Below are 20,337 nucleotides of genomic sequence, written 5' to 3' on the forward strand. Positions count from 1 at the left end.
TAATCTTCAACATATGTATAATATATATATATATATATATATTAGAAAAAATTCAACTTCTCTTTTATAGTTGCAATATACCTAACATTGACCCCTTCCATTTTGGGGGGTCATCCCATTCCCGTGTGGCCACACTCCTTTTTGGTTGAAAATTTTAATTATCATTTCTTAATATATTTAATCATATCCCACCTACGTTTCTCCTCATTAATTAAATTACCCCCAATATTTTTCGTAATCATTTATGGCCCATTATCCCTAATGCCACAATTAATATTTATTTCAATAACACAAACGAACTATTTTAGATAACATAAATATTTAGAACAAAAAAAAGCAGTGTAATTATTGTTTGAAAGAGAAATAATGAAGAAGTAAAAATCCCATCTAGGTTTCTTGCTACATATTTACTTGGTGTGTGTATATATAATTGGCAAAAAAAATATGACAGAACTGAGATACAAGTTTTGCAAGAAATGAAAAAAAGAAAGAAGAATATGAATAAACGCGGCGGCTATTGGTAATGGGCGTGTAAGCTATGGTAATGGGCGTGTAAGCTATGGTAATGGGCGTGTAAGCTATGGTAATGGGCGTGTAATTAATGGCCTTCGGTGGTGGGGTGGGTTCCTAAGTGCGCACCAAAAACCTCATCAAAACTCCACTCTAGAAGTTTTCTTTATGGAACTCGAACTTAGTGGATGTTTTCCGAGAGAAATCCAATGCCAATTGCTTCAGCTCCTTGGTCAGTGCGGGTGCCCCACAATAGAACACCCCAACGCGAGTGTCCGGGTGCTGAAGGGTAATCCTCTTGTACACTTGCCGCCAATTAGGCTTCGCAAAATGAGACTTCACTCGAGTTCCCGACACCACATCCACCCCGCTCTTCGCGTGGTGCAACGACTGAAGCATTGCTATCAGAGCTGACCGAGCATCCCCTTCTTCGTACACGCTCGTGCAATAGTTGTGAAGCTCGATCACTCCCCTCTCGTCCATTTCTGCCACTTCGTTCATTATCCCTTTGAACCATTCGAATGACCCTTGCTCCCGCGTCACCCAATAGAAGTACGCCTTCCGGGTCTTGAACCCTTTCCCGTGCTTGCTCCCGCCTCGCCTGCTGTGCCCTTGCCCGCTCTCTACTGCGTTCGCTTCTGCCTCTTTCTCCTCAATGTTGTCAATTATGTCCTTCACTATGCTCACCATAGGCGTCGCTCCAATTCCTAGTCCCACTAGCAATACCACGTCATATTTCTTGTAGTCTTGTGCTGGTGCTCCATATGGACCGTCGATCAATATTTTTGGGAATCTGACCACATTCAATTATATTATTCTCATTACAATCAAAAGTCAACCCAATAATAATTACACTTTTTTTTTATTTTTGGTGGGTTCATCCTTATCATCTTTATAGGCTAAGTTTTTTTTTTTAGAAAAATGATGATATCTTACTTGGGGTTAGGAGCTCCTCCTTGCATGAACTCAGCTCTAAGAAGTCCACTCTTTCCAGCTTGAGGAGGCTGACAGACCTCCGAGAAAACATTCTTGAGCTGCCTTGTCCAATCTCCTAGTGTCCGAATGTGGACACTCAAGTAATCATCTTCGGGAGCTGAAGTTATTGAAAACGGATGCCTGAATTCAAAATCAACCGCTTAGTTCAAAATATTAGTGGGAATCTGATGAGCACATTCAATCAGTTATTATGTTGTTGAAGTTGGTTTAGTTACCACTCGAAGGGGGATACGTCTCGGCAGTTAACAAACATGTACTGTCCACTCTTGTATTTGAATCCATGTGGCTTTGAGACGTGCAGTGCCAGAACGTTTCCAGGATAAACAGCCACCTTCATTTATCAAAATTTCCCATTTATTACTTGAATCAATCTAAACGCATCAACAAAATAATGGGTTTCCCCAACTTACCTTAAGGATCTTCACTGGCTTGATACTCGATCTGAATGCTCTTATCAACCTCTCGCACCCGTAAAGGACAACAGGTACCGCCAAATACATCCATGTCTGTACATTCATACAAATGTAATACCACCTATTAGCCTATTACACACTGAATGGGGCATAGTGATTCCGAACACACAGTTTATGAAAGTTGCAAGCTTACCGTCTTTTTGTACCATTCCTTGGTGAGGTAGAGGTAGATGCCGTGGACGACGAGGAGGACGTAGACGATGACGAAGAGGTGGTGGGAGTACCAGAAGGCATTGAACCCGGTGAGCCTTTTGAGGGGTTTGGGTACATTCAGTTTGTTTCTTCTAAACCATGGAGTGGCGAGCGTGAAAGCTATGGCCATTAGCACCACCATTATAATCCCCGTAACTCCCGCAACTCCCTTCAAAAACCACCAGTAGTTTTCCGGCTGCTCCTCTCCAAAGAACCGCTTCATTGGCTCGTATTCTTCCTCCGTCGCGTGAAGAAGCCGAGGAAAATCGCATGTTAAATGCGCGAGTCCGTGTAATCCCACTCCCACTGTAATTCCCACGGCTATAACCTAAACAACAAAACAAAACAAGAGCACCCCACAATTAGTTGTGGTTTTGATTAGTGAGTGTGAAAATGGTTGAGCGTGATGGTGTAATTTGACCTTGTGGAAGTTGAGATTGTCGTCGAAGGGGACGACGACGCCTAGTTTGGTTTTGTTGCGAAGCCAAGTGATGGTGTTTCGACAAACAGGGAGCAAAATGAGGGCCATGTTGAACTTGAGAGTCTCGGCTCCTCCTTTGGCAATGGAAACGCAGTAGCCCATGACATTAAACACGGCCCTGTGGCGGTATTGGATGAATTTGTAAGCGAAGAGACCACCACAGATGCCCAGCCACAGCAAAATCACCCAAATCCTCTGCCAATTGTCCTCCACGAAGTACTGGAACTTCTCGTACGCCCTTTGGATGGGGTTGGTCTCGTTTGTGGGCTTCAGCTTTTGGCTCAGTAACTGACTCAGAACTCGGCTGTCACTCACCCTCACCGATTGATTCGGAGCTTGCAACAACAGAGTCTCCAAATTGTGTATCATGATGTAGCCTGCATTCCCAGGGTCCAACTCTTCCATGATCAAGGCCGCGTATTCCTTCGCCTGTTTTTGAATGGTAGAAAGCTTGTTTGCAGAAGCGCTCATGCTAATAATCTACGAATTCAAGTTCAAATTTAGACACATTGGGATATTGAATTAATGTGAGTTTGGTAGATAATTGGGTACCTCTTCGACTTCTTCTTCTGTGATTCTTCCATCTGCGTCCGTGTCTACCCTGCAGAGTCAAAGTGAATTAGTTTAATTTAATTGATGTGGAAAAGTGGATAAATAATTTGTTAATGGGTGAGATGGTTGTTACATGTCGAAGAACGTTTGAAGCCTGGAATCGAAGCTGTCATCGGAGATCTGATCCCAGAACTCTTTGAGTTCAGCTTTGTTGATGGAGTCACTAGTAATGTTACGCCTACGAGCAAGTGCACGGAACAGCTCTCCGGCAAATTCTTTGGAGTCTTTGTTCATTCCTACAAATTAGAGAAGAAATAAATAACTCTCCTCCTCTGTTTTGTTTTGGGAATTGGAAACAGAATCAATCAAAACATAACTCACCAATACACTCCCCGAACAAGGAGGAGGGGAGGAGACCGTTCGTGGAGGCGGTGAGTTCATCAAACCGCTTCTCGACCGGACCCCAACCGGCGGAGGCCCCACCACCACCGGTCTTGGCGGCGATGAACTTGAGCCCCTTGAGAGCATGTGTGGCGGCTGACTTGGTCCGGTCGAAGCGACGAGTGGAGGTCCGGCGGGTGAGGGAGGTGAATCGTTTGAGCTCCTGAGAGACCTGTTTGAAACGGGAAGAGGTGGAGCGGAGAACAGAAGCCCGAAAGGAGGAAGATTTCTTCTCGAGAGTTCGTTTGGCGAGAAGGGAAAGTTCAGGGTCTTCAAGGGAGTTGGAATCCTGGCCGGCACCGGCGGTGTGGACGCTGTGGACGGCGACGGAGTCATCGCGAATGTCGAGGGTGATTTCGACATAGGTTTCGTCGTCATCGGCGGCGTTGGTGGAGGAAGAAGCAGAAGAGAGGTCGAATTTGGCGTTCTTCTTTGGCTTGGTGGTGGTGGTGGTGGATGAAATGGGGCCGCTGAAGGCTCTACGGTCGCCGCGTGTAACGCTGCCGACGCTGTCGGTGTCGGAGTAAGGTTCGTGAGGTCTCATTTGGGATGGTATTGAAGAAGCAGATACAGGGACTGTTGTGAAGAGAGAAATTGGGAATGTGGGAAAGGAGAAGAAGAAGAAGAAGGAGAAGAAGAAGAAGAAGAAGGGAGGGATGAAATGGAAGTTTATAGGTATATGTATGTATATATATATGTGTATGCAAGTGGGAATGGAGGAAGAAGAAGAAGAAGAAGAAGAAGAAGAAGAAGAAGATAAGAGGGCGGTTGACCAGTCGGAATGGGAGTTAGAATGAGAGCTGGAAAGTGCTTGGAAGCTGGATGGTTTTTAACTTTTTGGGCATATTCAAGTTTCTCAACTTTATTATTTGCTATTTCAATATACCAAAATAAAACATTTTTGTTAAATTACCCTTTGGTTCTTGTTTGGAAGAGTAAGTCAAAGTCGACCTAATGCCGTATGGGCATCATATAGTATTAATCACTCTACAAAAATTTACCATAACCTATAACTTAAATTTTTGTACAAGGGAATTCTCACAAAAGAAATGACAATGTTGAGACGATTCAAATATTTTTGTTATAATATCAAGCCTATGAAACGAAAATTTGGACAACTAGGCTGCACACGCATGGCCATGCCTTAGAACTCAGATGCATTCAACATGCGCGTGTACGCTAGAGCTAATCTTGTGAAGAGGAGCACGAATGCCTCTGGGTACCAAACTAAGGTTGGGTTGAGTTGGTCACAAGTCGATAGTATCAGTGTTTTGGTTTGTGTGGTAGAGATGATCTGATGTGTAGCATTGATTCCAGTTGATTACTTCCCTACTGTGATCATACTAGTCAAGTGGGGTTAGTTGAGGGAAATGGGGATGCGTCGTTTGTGACATCACACAAACGCGAAGGAAGAGGGGTTCAGCCATTTTGGTCAACAAAGGCGCACCGCGTTGAACTTCATTTCAACAGAGAGGAGGGGTTGGTAGGTTAGCAGCCATCTTTTACTTTTTGCTTGGAAGGGAGCGGCGGTTACACAAGGAGACGCCGGCGGCCTCAAACCCAAACCTTCAGCCACATCCAACGTGATTCTCCAATTTCCAATACCTGGTCTCCTTCATTTAATGCTTTTGAAGCCTCCCGTATATGCGGCCATGATACATGAACTCATAACCCCACCCACTTCTTATTTAGGTGTATGCTCATATCCATCCACCACTTCCCCTTCACTCACTATCAACAAAGTTCTAAGAAGATATTTGAATCGGATTCTTGGAGTTTGAGTAACTTTTTGGGGTAATAAAGCAGGTTGTTGAAAAGGCTCCCTCACGTCTACCAAAATATTAGAAAGAAAGAGATGGAAAAGTAGAAGAGAATATCATCCATTCAATCAATCAATCAATCAATCAATGATATCATCTCATCATTACATAACTTTGCTGCATACATCGAGGAGGGAAGAATAAGCTCATCATCAATTCCATCATCTCTTCTAAAGATGCGAACTTCCATTCCATTCCTTCTAAATATTTTACACATAACTAAACTAAACTAAAAACTAAAAACTAAAAACTAAACTAATCTCCACTTCCGGACGAGCTGAACGAGTGATCGAACCAGCAGCCATATACATCCCTCTATACTATTATTCCTTCCTCTTTTTCAATAGAAAATACCAATCAACCCCAATGGATATCATACATCATCATGGGGGCTTACCTATAAATATATATATATATATATATTCCAAAGGATGGACAGACCTTTGTATCAGAGCAGAGCATTTGGACTCTCAAAACACATCTCCATCTTTCTCCACAACACCACTTTCACGTTGGAATTCCAATTAGCCTCAGCTGGCAATGGCATAATAAAATATAGCATCTCAGAATCAATCTCACTTTAATTAATAATGGGGATTAGATTGTGTCATTTTCAGAACCAGAAGCAAACTTACGATGTTGTTCTGAGGCTGCCCCCAATAGAAGCCTTGGATAACCACAGGCAGCACATTGCAGGCTGCGAGTATGTATATAACCAATGCATGCTTTCCCATCCACTCCATCACCACACTCATGCGCCTCCATCTGTACACATCAACCTGCACACAGCCAATCAATAACCGTGCATGTCCATATCGAGTATATCCCGGTGAAGAGAAGACCGGTTTATACCATCAAGTAGAGATCACAGAAGGATGTGGATTTATACCATCAAGTATATCCCGGTGAAGAGAAGACCGGCTGCACCAGCAGTGACACTCATGTAACTAACCGTATAAAGAACCTTATTTATATGCATCCCTGCAAATGAGTTTTGAGTTACTACAAGTCCTCCCTTCAACCTCATTTAGCCAAATCTCACTCACCTAAGAAGTCTAAGCCAATGGCCAGCACAATCAGACACGATGAGGGGATGATCCAATGAAGCATTCTATCTCGGTGATCCTGCAAATAGTTTGTTGATGGATAAGAAATCGTTGATTTCCACAAAGAAATTTTACAATGTAAAGAGTGTCACTCACTTTGAAATGGACAATGATGTGCCCATAATGTAAGCCAACCAAGCAGGTTACAACAGCCATCACTGTGCTGCAAAATGCATCGACATACAATAAGAATAACAAACTGAAAATTGTTTCCTTCGCACATAAACGATACATTGTTATGAGTGTTTATAGAATCAGAAGAAACATGGATACCTTAAAAGCCCTTCGGGATCAAAAGGAGCTTGACACCAGGAAGGAGCATCAGGAGGCAATGGACCATTGTCTGGTGAATTAATGCTGCATTGCTGAGAACAGAAGAAAAAAGATGCATGAATTTTCAGGAGAAGCACACTCCTTTAGAGTAAATAATAGTGTCCTCAAATATTTACCTCAGACCGTGCATAAATAGGTCTTTTATACAGATGTTGAATACCAAATATCTTACGATCTATCATTCCCACAGCATTGCAGGCTGGTCCAGTGTCACCGCGTGTGCCACATTTCACCTGAAATTGGGTATTTTGTGAAACAGTCATTCAGCAAACAATCATAACTATTCTGATCTTCTGAACCCTGAATTAAAGTAATATGATTCAAAGGAGCAATCAATGCATACAGAAAATGTGTTTGGAGAAGCCACATGGGAGGCAGTTTGACTTGAAACTTGATACTCCCAATCAGGAACGTACATTCCATATAACAGGACAAGATATAACGTGGTGAGGATGACGGCCACAATCCTGATGAAAGGAAGTTGATCAACTACAAGCTGAGTTTCTTTAACTTTATGATTGAAGAAAGAGGAAAAAGTAAAGGGAAACGACTACAAGAATCTTACAGCTGTAATTGATACTTTCTCCGCAATGCAGTTTCTGAATTCACATAATCACTGCCCTTTAGCCATATCTCACACAGTGCTGCAAGAAAATATGCTATTGCAATTCTCTGTAGGGAGGGAATAAAAAGAAAACTATCAATCAAATGACTAAAAAGAGTAGATAGTCAAACAGTAAAGAATTGAAGAATTTAAAGGTATATAATCAATGTAAAGGGAAGAAATGACCTGTAAGATACCCATCCATCTAATTTGCTGTATATCCACTCCATAAGTTAAAGTGTTTAGGCCATGGAAAAACCCACCTGAACAGAGAAGATTATTTTTTCAGCATAGACCTCACAAAATAGTCTCATTTGATATTTAAAACAATCTCTTGTTCAATAACTTTTAAATTTCCTCAAACTTTGCAGGGGAGAAAGCCATAAATCTTATATTTCTGGAATATTACCTTGAAGAAAGAGGCCTAAGAACAGAAGCTTCAACGTCCGTAACACAGCCTTCTGAGTTGCAATGCCTCGGCTTGGAATTTTCTAGGGAACAGGGGAAGGGAAATAAAAATAAGCTTCTTCACTTGGGGGAAAAGGAAAAACAATAATAATCTACTAAATTTGACCATTTGAGGGGGTAAAAAGTAGTTGGAATAGTGGAAGGTCATAGCAGTGGGTTGCCTGACCCCTACAGAACTCTAAATCATTCAAAATTGATTGTAGAAATTTAAAGGGCAAAGAATAAAGGACTACCTTGTAAGCAAGGGCAAGTGAAACTCCAACAATGAAAAGGAAAAATGGCATCACAAGATCTGCCAGTGTTAACCCATTCCATGGTGAATGATTTATTGCAGGCATAACCCCACCAGCATAGTCCACCACTATCATTAGCTGCAAACAAATAAGGATGAAATGAAACAATTAATTCCCTTCTGTTTGAACTGTGGTTGAGCCCCCTTGGATGTCTACAATTAATATATTGAATCTGTCTTTTGTAGTCTCTGGCCATGCATTATACAACATAAAAAGGCACTCATTATGATCTATGAATCATTTCAGAGCTACATGTTGCAAGGAAAAGCATCAAATCATCGTCAGCATTAATCTCTATAAACCGGAAAAGGAGACCATAACAAGGAAGCGTATTACTTTATTTTCTTTCCCATTGAGCACTGTCATGCATCATTCAACAGACATAATTAAAAACAACGCCAACTTGTTGAACTTAATCTATTAATTTAATGTGTTCATCACAATCTCCGGTTTGAAGCTTCGCTAACAACTACAAAGAATTAATATATTTCTCAACAAAAAAAAAAACGTCAGTTACTACGTCCAACCCCAGATCTTCTTAACTTCCACTTTTGTGAGAGAGAAGGAACTATTATAACATTATCTTAATTAGAAGGTAAAATTTTGATGGATCCTCCCTGTCAAAACTTCAGGCACTAGTGTTACTAACTTTGTGGAGTCGGCCATAAATTGGTAGCCTTCCCTATACGCTATTTCAAATTGACAACCAACCATTTCCTTCCACAGAATCCCAAAAAAAATACTATCAAGCGCCCCATATAGTTGGGCATGGTGACATGTAAAGCATCCAAACATGTCAGTCCTCAACGCAACCTTGGACAATAACCAATTCGATAAAACGAAACCTTGCCCAGTCGGAAACCCACAATTGCCAAAGTAATTGAAAGCACCAGAAAGATGTTGCTCGACACCTACACCTAAGCAGAAACTGGTGAAAGATCAAATCAAAGGAACGGGTCAAAAGATGCAACGAGATCAGTGCGTGTCCACATCTAACATGGGTGCCTAGAGGAGTAAAGTTGCCGCAAGGCAGTGTTTTGTCATGGTTTCTTCAGGGCAAATCCTGAAAGAAAACACACGAGAAAGAAGGGTTCTTCTTCTTCTTCTTCTTCTTCTTCAAGCACATTTTAAACCGGTGGCCATTAACGACGACCAGCATGAGCATGAAGCTTGCAGCGTCGTCTTGCACAGTTTTCTATCATGCATGTCCTACAGAGACAAGATAGGCTTCACTCCACGCGGTTCCGTAAAATATTATCTCTAAACCCATTTAATGGCCACCCCTGTTTCTGCACTACCAAACTATGCTTCCCTAATCAGCATCCTTTGTTTATTTAAAATGGATGGTGACAGATTGCAGAAAATTGTATATTTTTATTCGAAAACAAATCAGGAGGGAGGATAGCTTGAACTAATGGTAACAAAAGTTATTTATTTCTAGAACTAAAAATTCGGAAAGATGGTCAAAATTAGGTTGGATCCCTTCCCCTGAAAATCGCCCCCAAATGAAGGAACTCATATCATCATCATTCGAGGATCAAAGCTGCGCGATTAACACTGGCGAGAGGAGTTTGCTAAAAACTGAAACCCCCCCACTTAATACTTCAATTTTAGAAAGTCAAATAGATATTATTTCATCCAATCTCCACCGACGCCCAGTAAACTTGTGCAAGTCAAATCCTGATATTAAAAAATATACAAAATAGTAAAACAAGTCCACAATGAGACCCTTGTTCTTTCCTTGGAGAGATCCCAATGGCCAAACAACGAAGAACACCCTAGAATAACAAAGAAGTAGAACGAAAGCAATCATGGAAGAAAAAAAAAGAAAGAATCGAAAGTGATTACCGCAACAGTGATGCCGCGAAATACATCGAGCGAAACAAGACGGTGGCGATGGTGAAGGGGCGAAGCAGAGGAAGAAAATTGAGGGTCGTCGATTTTGGAGGAAACGGCAGGAGTGAGAGAAGTGGCATTGCGAAGAGGAAGAGGAGATGTGGAATGGGAATCACGAAGAGCCATCTCAACATCTTCATCAGTGGGATTAGAGCGCTTGGAGAGGGAGATGAGAGTGAGGGAATCGGGATTAATGAGAATAGCAGTGTCATTGGGGAGATCGCAGTCGTCGGCTCCTTTGATAGGCTCGTAGTTGCCCATGTGTTTACGGCCCGCCATTAGAACACAACACCATACGACTCTGAGTTTCTGAAGACGATGAAGAAGAGGGAGATGCAGAGATTGAATGATTGACTGATTGATTGATTTAGAGAGAAGGAAAGCCGTTGATTCCCAGTTTGGGGAAAACACTATGCTTTCCCTTTATCTCTCTCTCCCTCTCTCCCTCTCTCTCTCTCTCTCTCTCTCTCTCTCTCACAACAACTTCCATTGGACCCTAAGCTTCCAAGTTGCTTATTTATAGTTCCAACCAAACTGAATGCGAGAGAGAACCAACCAACCCAGAAACCACAACCAAAAATATATAATACAAATCTTCTTCTCCTTTTTTATCGAACAGCATTCTTCTTCTGTATTTATTTACGTTAGTAATAAACCCACAATTAAAGGAGGGTTTAGCAAAAGAGATCAAAGATTAATGATGATTATGTAAGGCGCGTGGGGATCACGTGACAGGACACAGGGCCAAAATCCATAACCGACCCCTCAAACCCAAGACCTTCAACAAGACGTTTGTCATAAATACATAGAACCGACGTGGCGCTTCCTGATTCGTCGGTTATTTTTGTTGATCCATTCCATTGGTTTTAAGTTTTGTGGAGGGTTAAAAGCGTCTCTTCAAAAAGGGATTTATTATGATAAATTTAAAAAAGTTCACTTTTTTATTATTATTATTTTTTAATTGAGAAATTTAAAAGAAGACAAATAATTGAAGTATATTGGGATGAATTACGTAATTGATTCTTTTTCTTTTTTTTTTTTTTCTCCACTTAAATCTATTACATTACATGTGCCCTCTTTTCTTATCTATGGACACAATTATTGATGGAGTATTATATAAACACATAACATGGATGAATCTTATATATTTAACTTAAATCTTTCTTAAACCATTTAATTCCTTTGTAGCATCATACATTTATTATTTGTGTTCTTGTCAAATCATCATCTGGTTATATGTCTTCTATATGGTTGATGTAACCGCCTAAATTCACTGCTAGTAAATATTGTCCGCAATATTGTCCGCTTTAGTTCGTTGCATATTGCCGTTAATCTTATCGTTTTAGAACGCATCCACCAAGAAGAAAGAAGTTTCTATATACTTTTGTAACCAATGTTTCGTTCCCCTCTTCAATCGATGTGGGATCTAACAGTTATCCCTAATATTGCATCTAATTGTCGTAGTGTTGATTGGTTGTTATTCTTCATTTTTAGTAATCGATTGAAAATTTGAAAAACTGCGACAATTAGATACAAGCTTTGGTTTCTTACGTTAGGAGTTAATTGCTAGTTGGCAATGAAAGACCTATATTCAGTTAAGTACTAATAAAGTCATGGTCGATACGTGATTGAGGTGATGTATGCTACATGTGGGTGTGCAATATGAGAAAATATTTTCCATGTGTGATACCTTATTATACATGTATGTGTTCATAGAAGTCATGAAAGGTTAAACATGTTCTTGCATGAAAGCAATGCATGCATGTAGGTTACAGGTATGAAAGTCTGTATGCATGAAAATGTTGCGTATAAAAGTGATGCACATCTTGAAGAAAAGAAAAGTCATCTTAGTCACGATTACATGTGTATGCATTTTCCAACCCAATCTTTTAAATATAAGGATGAGGTCATTATGGTGGCCGACGACCTTGAAGATTACATGATTTAAGAGGACGGAAAGGGCAAGATTGTTGATATAACTCCAACCCCTGGTTTCAACGAAACAATTATATAATTTCATCCGCTTCTAGACCCTAAACCAACCCATTATTAAAAACAAAAAGAAAGTTGGAAGAAAAAGGGAAGAGAGTTCATGTTCATTGGCATTGGCAATGGCAAGATCCATGCCTTTGTTTACCCTTTTTTAATATCAACTGGTGTGTGTACGGAGCGGCGTAAGGGGAAGGAGGGCATTGGATTTGCATTTTGTGTGCCCTTTTCAGCGCCTCATCGCTTATAAATTGATATTAATTAAGATTGTTTATGATATCCATCCACCCAACCCACTAACCTCTCGCCGCTACAATACAAATAATCTACCGCCACTTATCGCATGCCTTCCAAGTTTTTCATGCACCTCTCCCTATTTTATTCTTCTTTTTTTCCCTTTTTCCTTCACTTCACATGCATCTATCCTCCTAATTTTCCATTCCTCAAACATCTCATTTGTCGTCCTAATTATTTTATTTTCGTCGCCCATGTGCTCCTTTCTAAATAAATCTATACCCGTCACATAATTTTTTAAATTATAACACTCCATCATATTTAATAGTTCCAACATTCTTTTACGATCTAAATAGATTACCGTCTTAACTTGAACTATTCCTAAAAGTGAATTGTATTTTCATAAATCAATACGGGTTTTTAAGACTATTTATGCCATTAAGATGGTATTGGGTAATAAAATCAAAGACTTTTTTGGAATGAAGAAGAAGAGTGATAGGTGTTAGAAAGAAGCTCGGTGGCCCATCATATGCTGTATATGGTTACTTGTCAGTTGTCTCCAATTTCAAACGCATACTTTGGGATGCCCCAATTTGAACATTGATACACGCTGTTGTTGCTTTTGAGATGCCCCAACTTACACGCCTTTGCTTCCCCTCATCCATTGTCACACTCACGCCTACGTACCCATCCTCCAAAATATATATATATATATATATATATATATTTATTTATTTATTGTTTTTGCTATCGCTATGAATACAAAGAAAAATAATGTTGAGATCTTTAGATGTCAAGATTGAAAATTCAAACGTCTAGTCTTTTAGATGATGGTATAAATCTATACTCCAAGTTTGGTATAAATCTATGTTGGTTATGTTTGGGAGTATCATTTTTGTCGAATTCAAAATCAATTTTATGATAAAAAAGAGTTGCATTTAAATTTAGAAAATGATTTAAAAACAATATTAAAAGTGCCTAAGATAGATGATTTTTTTCAAACATATGAATTAATATGATGTGAATTGAAATTGGGAATAGCTGATTTTATTTCAAATGTTCCACTTTCAAACCACTTGTGTTCGTGGTTGATTGACGATTGTTGAAGGTAGCAAAGAATATTCATAGTGGGAAATGAAAAACATAAAGAAGAAGAAGAAACTGATATGGCTCCAATTCCTTGGATTCTTCTTTTATTTATATTCCTTAAGACATAAATAAATAAGAGTATCCACAGACAAGAAGTCCAAGAAACTAAGAATGTAATTCCACCACAAACCACTTCCACTTCATTTCCTCACATGTTTCTCAACTCTTACTAACCTTATATTCCAATTATAAGATTAAAAAAGAATCACTTATATTTCAAGAATATAATCCATCTCATAAATGGATGGATGAAACTAGTTGGAGTAGGAGTTAAAAAAAAAAAAGATTATACTTTTCAGAATCCAATAATGAACAAAGTATAGGTTAAAAAAAATTGGTATTAATAAATGTGGAGAGACATAGGAAACCATAAGGAATCCAAATCAGTAAAGCAAATAAATGAATAAGAATTAGTAAGCAGATGGGATAGGGACAAACGAACCGACAAGGGAGAAAAAGGAAAAATTATTCTTATTTAAGAATTGAGGTCCCATGCATAATAATTTTATCACGCGCTTTCTCAAATAAATAAATAAATAAATGAAAATAAAATCAGTGGAAGAACTTAACTTTCATCCAGAAGTTCAGCATTGCTTTTGCTATCACCACAACCATCTTTCTTATGCTTTGGAAAAACCTGAAGGGGGAGCTTCAAACCCTCTTGTTTCTTTCTGCACATCCTGCCATGTCGGCCTTAAAGAAAAAAACAGTTCAATTCTCTCCATAAGTCAAAGAAGAATTTCTCACCCGAGTTTTTCATAACATAAGAATAAGAAACCATGCAATACTTTTATGTCAATTTAGATTGTAAACTAGGTGACAGAACTCGAATGATATTACATCAAAAAATTTCACATAGAAGATAAGAACACAGTATCTGATGCATAAATGCTGCCCAACCATTCAACAACAACGTAACCTTCATAGGAAAAAGAAGAAAAATAAATTTCCTCCAAGTCTAATTCCAGGAAACTACTAGTGCGATAAATTCATCTTTAGGAAAAATGAGAAATCTCCTTCTGATAATACCTCCCGGAGAAACTATTTATATAAACAAAGACATACGTCCCAGAAACATGATTTCTCAAGCTGAGTATTTGAGCAATAATCTCAAAGAAAAAAAAAAGAGCGAATAGAATGTAAACAGAAAAGCATCTCCACAGAAGTTCCTCTCGTGCATTTATTAACGTCTGTTGCAAGTACAATAGCACAGCAGATTACTACTCCTTCAGGATGCCCCAACTTTAACTAGGTCTTCGAGTGCCTTGGAGATCTGTGCCTCGCTCAAACCCTCTAAACGAGCAACCCTCTCAACACCCATATCTATTAAATTAAAAAGAGAAAGGAAATGTAATCAGCTGCATTAACCAAAGACGAACATATAAGAAGCATATTGCAATCACATAACCTCCAAATTTCAGCAAATTATTGATCCTTCTAAAAAGAATTTATCTAATGTTATGGCTATTAACGTCAAACACTTGCGAGATATTAGCATTCATAAGAAACATATACTATCATTCACCAATTTCCTATGATCAGGCCAAACCAAAGCACATCCTCCACTTCCAATTTTCAGATGATAATCTCGACAATTGTTTATCAATTCATAACCTCCGTCTTGAACCAAAATCTTAAGCCCTCCTCTTTTTCCCTTTTCACTCTTCCACAGTCCCGTTTACGTTCTTCTAAAATTTCAAAGTTCAATAGGCATTGAAGTCCATTAATAACTTTATTTGATAACTAGCTTAAACAATATGGAGTCCCAAAAGTGATTGGTGCTGGCCCCTTCGAAAGCCACTTTCGAACAGAAAGAGGCATTGGTTTCAAGAGAAACTATTATGTAAGGTATTGAGCAAACAATAGATACTGAGAAATTTTCTCCTGAATTATCGTTGTTCCAAACGCTTTCCTATAAGTGAATTATGGGATTCCACAAAATTTTCTTGGACCTAAACTTCGGAAGAAACTTTAATGATTTGGAGGCCCAAGAAAGGATTTCTCTTCTGGATACCCTTGTTGAATCAATGGTCAGGCCTGTGGAAGACAAGTGGTTGTGGCTTTATAACTCAGATCGTTTGTCTGCAAGTGCCTTTTGAATAACGTCACAGAGGATTCTGGAATCCTTAAACCCAACATATGCAAATACGCTTGAATGGATAGAAATAGAAATCCATAGAAGTTCAAAACTTTAATTTGGGAGATACTTAAAGGAACCATTAACATTTCTGATAAAATTAAAGGAAAAATCACGATATCTAAATTTTTCCCAGGTTCACATGAAGTTTTTTTCATCGTCCTATATATTCCTCCAGCCCCACGGATCATCAGTCTTACTTTTACCTTTGCTGCCCCATGATTCTACAGATTTGGCATTCTTTATCGATTAGTTCTAAAATATCTGAGGGTATCCAAGATCAAAGAAAACTTAACTTCATCATCTATCCATATTCCTCCTGAAAATTATTTTCTTCATCAAAATAATCATTAAAAAGTATGTCTAGGCTGTATGTCTAGGCTGTCTGGGATATTTCAAATGAGTCAAACTTTCAAGACCAATGATAACATCATCATTGACCGCTTCTTGATACATATAATAATAAATAAATAAATAAATAGAGTGGACATGTCTTGATACTTTGATAAATAGTTGTACTTCTTTCGATAAGAAACAATTTCATTGATGATTGAAATTTACAAAAGGGATGTAATATCGTTTGCAAAAGACCTTCCTAATTTGCAACGAGGGATGTATAACTATAGAAAGTAAAAATATTAGACAGTTTACACCAAGATATACCTCGGTAAACAACATTATCGTTAAGTTTTTATAGGTATGTGATTTTTCTGCAAATATTCTCTTATTTCTTTCTTTCCACCGATTCTAAAAGAAAGTCATGATGAGGTTTTTCCATAGTAGGGCTTTTGCATTCTTGAAAGGGTGGTACGTTAAGGCCATATCCAATAGATCCTTTACCTCCCTAGGAAATGTGAGATGTCATCTGAATATATTGAGAATCATTGTCCAGAAATTATAAGTGTATGTGCATTGCATAAACAAGTGGCCTTGTGCTTCATTTTTTTTCATTTTTTTCTTGCATAATGGATACCAATTTGGAGAAAGCATGATGTAAGGCTTTTTTTTTTTTTTTTTTTTTTTGGTAAAGATTTTCACTTGTGCTAATGGTTTTATGCGCTATTTTCCAAAGGAAGAACTTCACATTTTTAGGCTGATGTCCTTTCCATACAGTCTTTGCTAGCGTGGGATATATTACTTTTGCCTTTTCCCTCATGTCCATCATCAAAAAATTTGTAGAAAAGACCCCGTCAGCACTGAGGAGTCAAATCAGTGAGTTTGCTTTGTTTGACAATACCACAAGGACAAGGTCAAGACTTAATTCGGCCCATTCCGTTGCTTCATTATCCTTTAAATTCCTACCAAGCTTCAGGTCTCAAAATTTGTTGACAACATTCCACGTTTCTTTGATCGTCACTTTTTTGCTATGAGAGAGCCGGTACAAAAGTGGATACCTCAGGGCCAGCGTGGTGTTTTAAATCATCGGTTGGTCCAAAAAGATGTGCTTCCTCCATCACCCACCCTATGGCAAGTTTGGTCGGTGATGAGGTTTTGGTGTTTCTTTATGTACTTCGAAGGCCCTTATGTAGAAGATGGAGGGGGTTGATTTTTGTTTGATGTAGGAGTTTATTTGACATTTTTAAGATTTCTCCACAAGGCCTTCCCTTCATGATGATATCTCCCTATCCATTTGGCGAGGAGAGCTTTATTCTTCTTCTTTATCGACAGAAGACCGAGGCCTCCNTTTTTTTTTTTTTTTTTTTTTTTTTGGTAAAGATTTTCACTTGTGCTAATGGTTTTATGCGCTATTTTCCAAAGGAAGAACTTCACATTTTTAGGCTGATGTCCTTTCCATACAGTCTTTGCTAGCGTGGGATATATTACTTTTGCCTTTTCCCTCATGTCCATCATCAAAAAATTTGTAGAAAAGACCCCGTCAGCACTGAGGAGTCAAATCAGTGAGTTTGCTTTGTTTGACAATACCACAAGGACAAGGTCAAGACTTAATTCGGCCCATTCCGTTGCTTCATTATCCTTTAAATTCCTACCAAGCTTCAGGTCTCAAAATTTGTTGACAACATTCCACGTTTCTTTGATCGTCACTTTTTTGCTATGAGAGAGCCGGTACAAAAGTGGATACCTCAGGGCCAGCGTGGTGTTTTAAATCATCGGTTGGTCCAAAAAGATGTGCTTCCTCCATCACCCACCCTATGGCAAGTTTGGTCGGTGATGAGGTTTTGGTGTTTCTTTATGTACTTCGAAGGCCCTTATGTAGAAGATGGAGGGGGTTGATTTTTGTTTGATGTAGGAGTTTATTTGACATTTTTAAGATTTCTCCACAAGGCCTTCCCTTCATGATGATATCTCCCTATCCATTTGGCGAGGAGAGCTTTATTCTTCTTCTTTATCGACAGAAGACCGAGGCCTCCTGTAACGGCCCAAGCCCACCGTTAGCAGATATTGTCCTCTTTGGGCTTTCTCTTTCGGGCTTCCCCTTAAGGTTTTTAAAATGTATCTGCTAGGGAAAGGTGTCCACACATTATAAATAATACTTTGTTCTCCTCCCCAACCAATGTGGGATCTCACAATCCACCCCCTTCGGGACCCAATGTTCTCGCTGACACTCGTTCCCTTCTCCAATCAATGTGAGACCCCCCTATCCATCCCTCTTCAGGGCCCAGCGTCCTTGCAAGCACACCGCCTCATGTCCACTCCTCTTCGGGGCTCATCCTCCTTGTTGGCACATCGCCCAGTGTCTAGCTCTGATACAATTTGTAACGGCCCAAGCCCACTGCTAGCAGATATTGTCCTCTTTGGGCTTTCCCTTAAGGTTTTTAAAACGCGTCTACTAGGGAGAGGTTTCCACACCCTTACAAAGAATGCTTCATTCTCTTCCCCAACCGACGTGGGATCTCACACCTCCATTTTTCGTTGGGAGGTTTATAATATTCCATCGAACAAGGTGTGAGCCATCTTTCCACATGTAGTTTCTGAATAATCTTTCTATATCTCCAACCACTTTTTGTGGCATTTCAAATAGAGACATGTAGTAAGTGATAGTTGTGGTTCTTCATGAGGGAATAAATAACAATGAGCTCATTCAATGTTAGTGGAAAAAAAAAAAACCTAACTTCATCACATTTCTGGTTAGAATTTTGATTACTTAAAAGAATGACATAATTTTTTTATTTCACAGAGTATGATGTACAAATTTAGTGACCTTTAAACTCTCATTCTTGAGTCCATGTTATTATTTTCTTGCAAATAACATAGGATATGAATCCTTTCAAGTCCACCATGTCAAAACAATCTAATGAGTCATAATAATTTGACAGGAAGATTATGGTAGCGTTGCTGGGTACATTCAAGTCATTGAGAGAATGGACCCAAAATTTTTTAGGATCATAACTAAAGATAGATGAATGTCTTCAATTTCTTTTTGTACAGCGGTTAACCTTCCAAGTAGACTCCTGATGTAGCCCGTACCTTTTGTACATAGGCTATAAAAGCTAAAATAAGATGTGCATTGACACCCAGCCATTGCAAGAACGATAATTTTTTCAGAAAAAACTATCAAAAGAACTTCCCTTTTCTTTGAAGATCCGACTATTGTGCTCCTCCCAAGTAGTCCACTAAAAAGGCCCGACTTAGGTGCATCCATATAACGAAACGAATGTCCAGAGAGAGTGCTTTAACAAGCTTGTTTCTTAATGCTCAAAAATACAAAATCCATAAACTCAAAAAATAATAAAAAAATTGATTAAAAAAAAAAAGGAAAGATAAAAGCATCCCAATGAAGATTAATGGTTCTAAATCATTCTAAATCTTAAAAAATGTTAAGCGAACAAATCAATCATCTAAAATAATGAAAGCAGGTAATAAAAGTGTAATACTCGAAGGGCACTAATATAGATATTGAGCAAACCTAACATTAAAAAACCTGAGATTATAAATGAAAAACTTACAGCATTAACATGACGCAATATGATTCATACAAAATCATAAACAATCTGAATGTAAACGTCACCTTCATTGTAACCACCACAGGACCAGTCAAATTTCACAGCTCACAAAAGAAAAGAAAGAAAATTGCAAAGCTTGACGAAATAAACCCAAAATGAAATCGTGCTTCAGTATAGCAGCAAAATCCTTTTCGTCATATCATTAACAACATGAAAAGAATGTGGAGCAAAGACGAGCAAAGACGAGCAAAGCCCGAATGAATCTCGAAATATAGAGAGAAGAGAATAAAACGAAATGAAATGATTGGGGGTGAAGTACCATATCTAGCCCATAATTGCGGCTCGACTCCAGTGCATTCGCGGATCAATATAGGAAATTTGGGATTCAAAGTCTTGAGGTCCTTGTAATTCTTTTCCACAAACGTCCTGTCAGAGCCGAAACTCCATTAATCAACAATTTGTGACAATAAGCTCCGGGAGCAGGATTTGTTGTTTTTAGAAGGGATCGCAAAGCGAAGGAGAAAGCAGAAAATGAATACCTAGCGGGGGCGCTTGAAGGAGAGGTTTGGCAGAACAAGATCCGAAGCTCCTTCAAATTCTTGGATAGCTGTCCTCTCCATGCCATTTCTGCTCCTCTCGCCGTTCGTGCTCTCGTAACTCAGATGAATGAACCCCCACTCCCCCAAATGCCTACCGGACAATTAGTAAGAAAACACACCAACATTGCCTTTATTTATTTATTTATTGTCCATTTTCAAAAG

General features: G+C 39.0%; 3 protein-coding genes across 3 annotated transcripts; all 3 read right to left on the reverse strand.

Moving 5' to 3' along the window:
• Positions 1-345: 345 nt before the first annotated feature.
• Positions 346-4,485, reverse strand: LOC111800775 (respiratory burst oxidase homolog protein C-like). The gene is made up of 9 exons (XM_023684616.1): positions 3,586-4,485; positions 3,338-3,500; positions 3,205-3,253; positions 2,593-3,132; positions 2,113-2,499; positions 1,917-2,012; positions 1,722-1,837; positions 1,447-1,626; positions 346-1,303 (listed from the first exon to the last, which is right to left on the reverse strand). Exons 1-9 carry the CDS (start codon positions 4,187-4,189, stop codon positions 664-666), a joined length of 2,775 nt encoding a protein of 924 aa, XP_023540384.1. The 5' UTR covers positions 4,190-4,485; the 3' UTR covers positions 346-663.
• A 1,018-nt stretch (positions 4,486-5,503) lies between these two features.
• LOC111800382 (heparan-alpha-glucosaminide N-acetyltransferase) lies at positions 5,504-10,764 on the reverse strand. The gene is made up of 13 exons (XM_023684046.1): positions 10,118-10,764; positions 8,210-8,347; positions 7,918-7,999; positions 7,695-7,771; positions 7,470-7,576; positions 7,248-7,371; positions 7,021-7,137; positions 6,845-6,936; positions 6,668-6,734; positions 6,512-6,590; positions 6,355-6,446; positions 6,101-6,244; positions 5,504-5,999 (listed from the first exon to the last, which is right to left on the reverse strand). Exons 1-13 carry the CDS (start codon positions 10,442-10,444, stop codon positions 5,973-5,975), a joined length of 1,473 nt encoding a protein of 490 aa, XP_023539814.1. The 5' UTR covers positions 10,445-10,764; the 3' UTR covers positions 5,504-5,972.
• A 3,609-nt stretch (positions 10,765-14,373) lies between these two features.
• LOC111800329 (NADH dehydrogenase [ubiquinone] 1 alpha subcomplex subunit 2-like) lies at positions 14,374-20,292 on the reverse strand. Its single transcript, XM_023683971.1, has 3 exons — positions 20,116-20,292; positions 19,896-20,002; positions 14,374-14,860 (listed from the first exon to the last, which is right to left on the reverse strand). Exons 1-3 carry the CDS (start codon positions 20,199-20,201, stop codon positions 14,766-14,768), a joined length of 288 nt encoding a protein of 95 aa, XP_023539739.1. The 5' UTR covers positions 20,202-20,292; the 3' UTR covers positions 14,374-14,765.
• Between the last annotated feature and the right edge of the window lie 45 nt (positions 20,293-20,337).

The sequence above is a fragment of the Cucurbita pepo genome, chromosome LG08 (genome assembly GCF_002806865.2).
Source record: "Cucurbita pepo subsp. pepo cultivar mu-cu-16 chromosome LG08, ASM280686v2, whole genome shotgun sequence".
In the NCBI taxonomy this organism is placed as follows: Eukaryota; Viridiplantae; Streptophyta; class Magnoliopsida; order Cucurbitales; family Cucurbitaceae; genus Cucurbita; species Cucurbita pepo.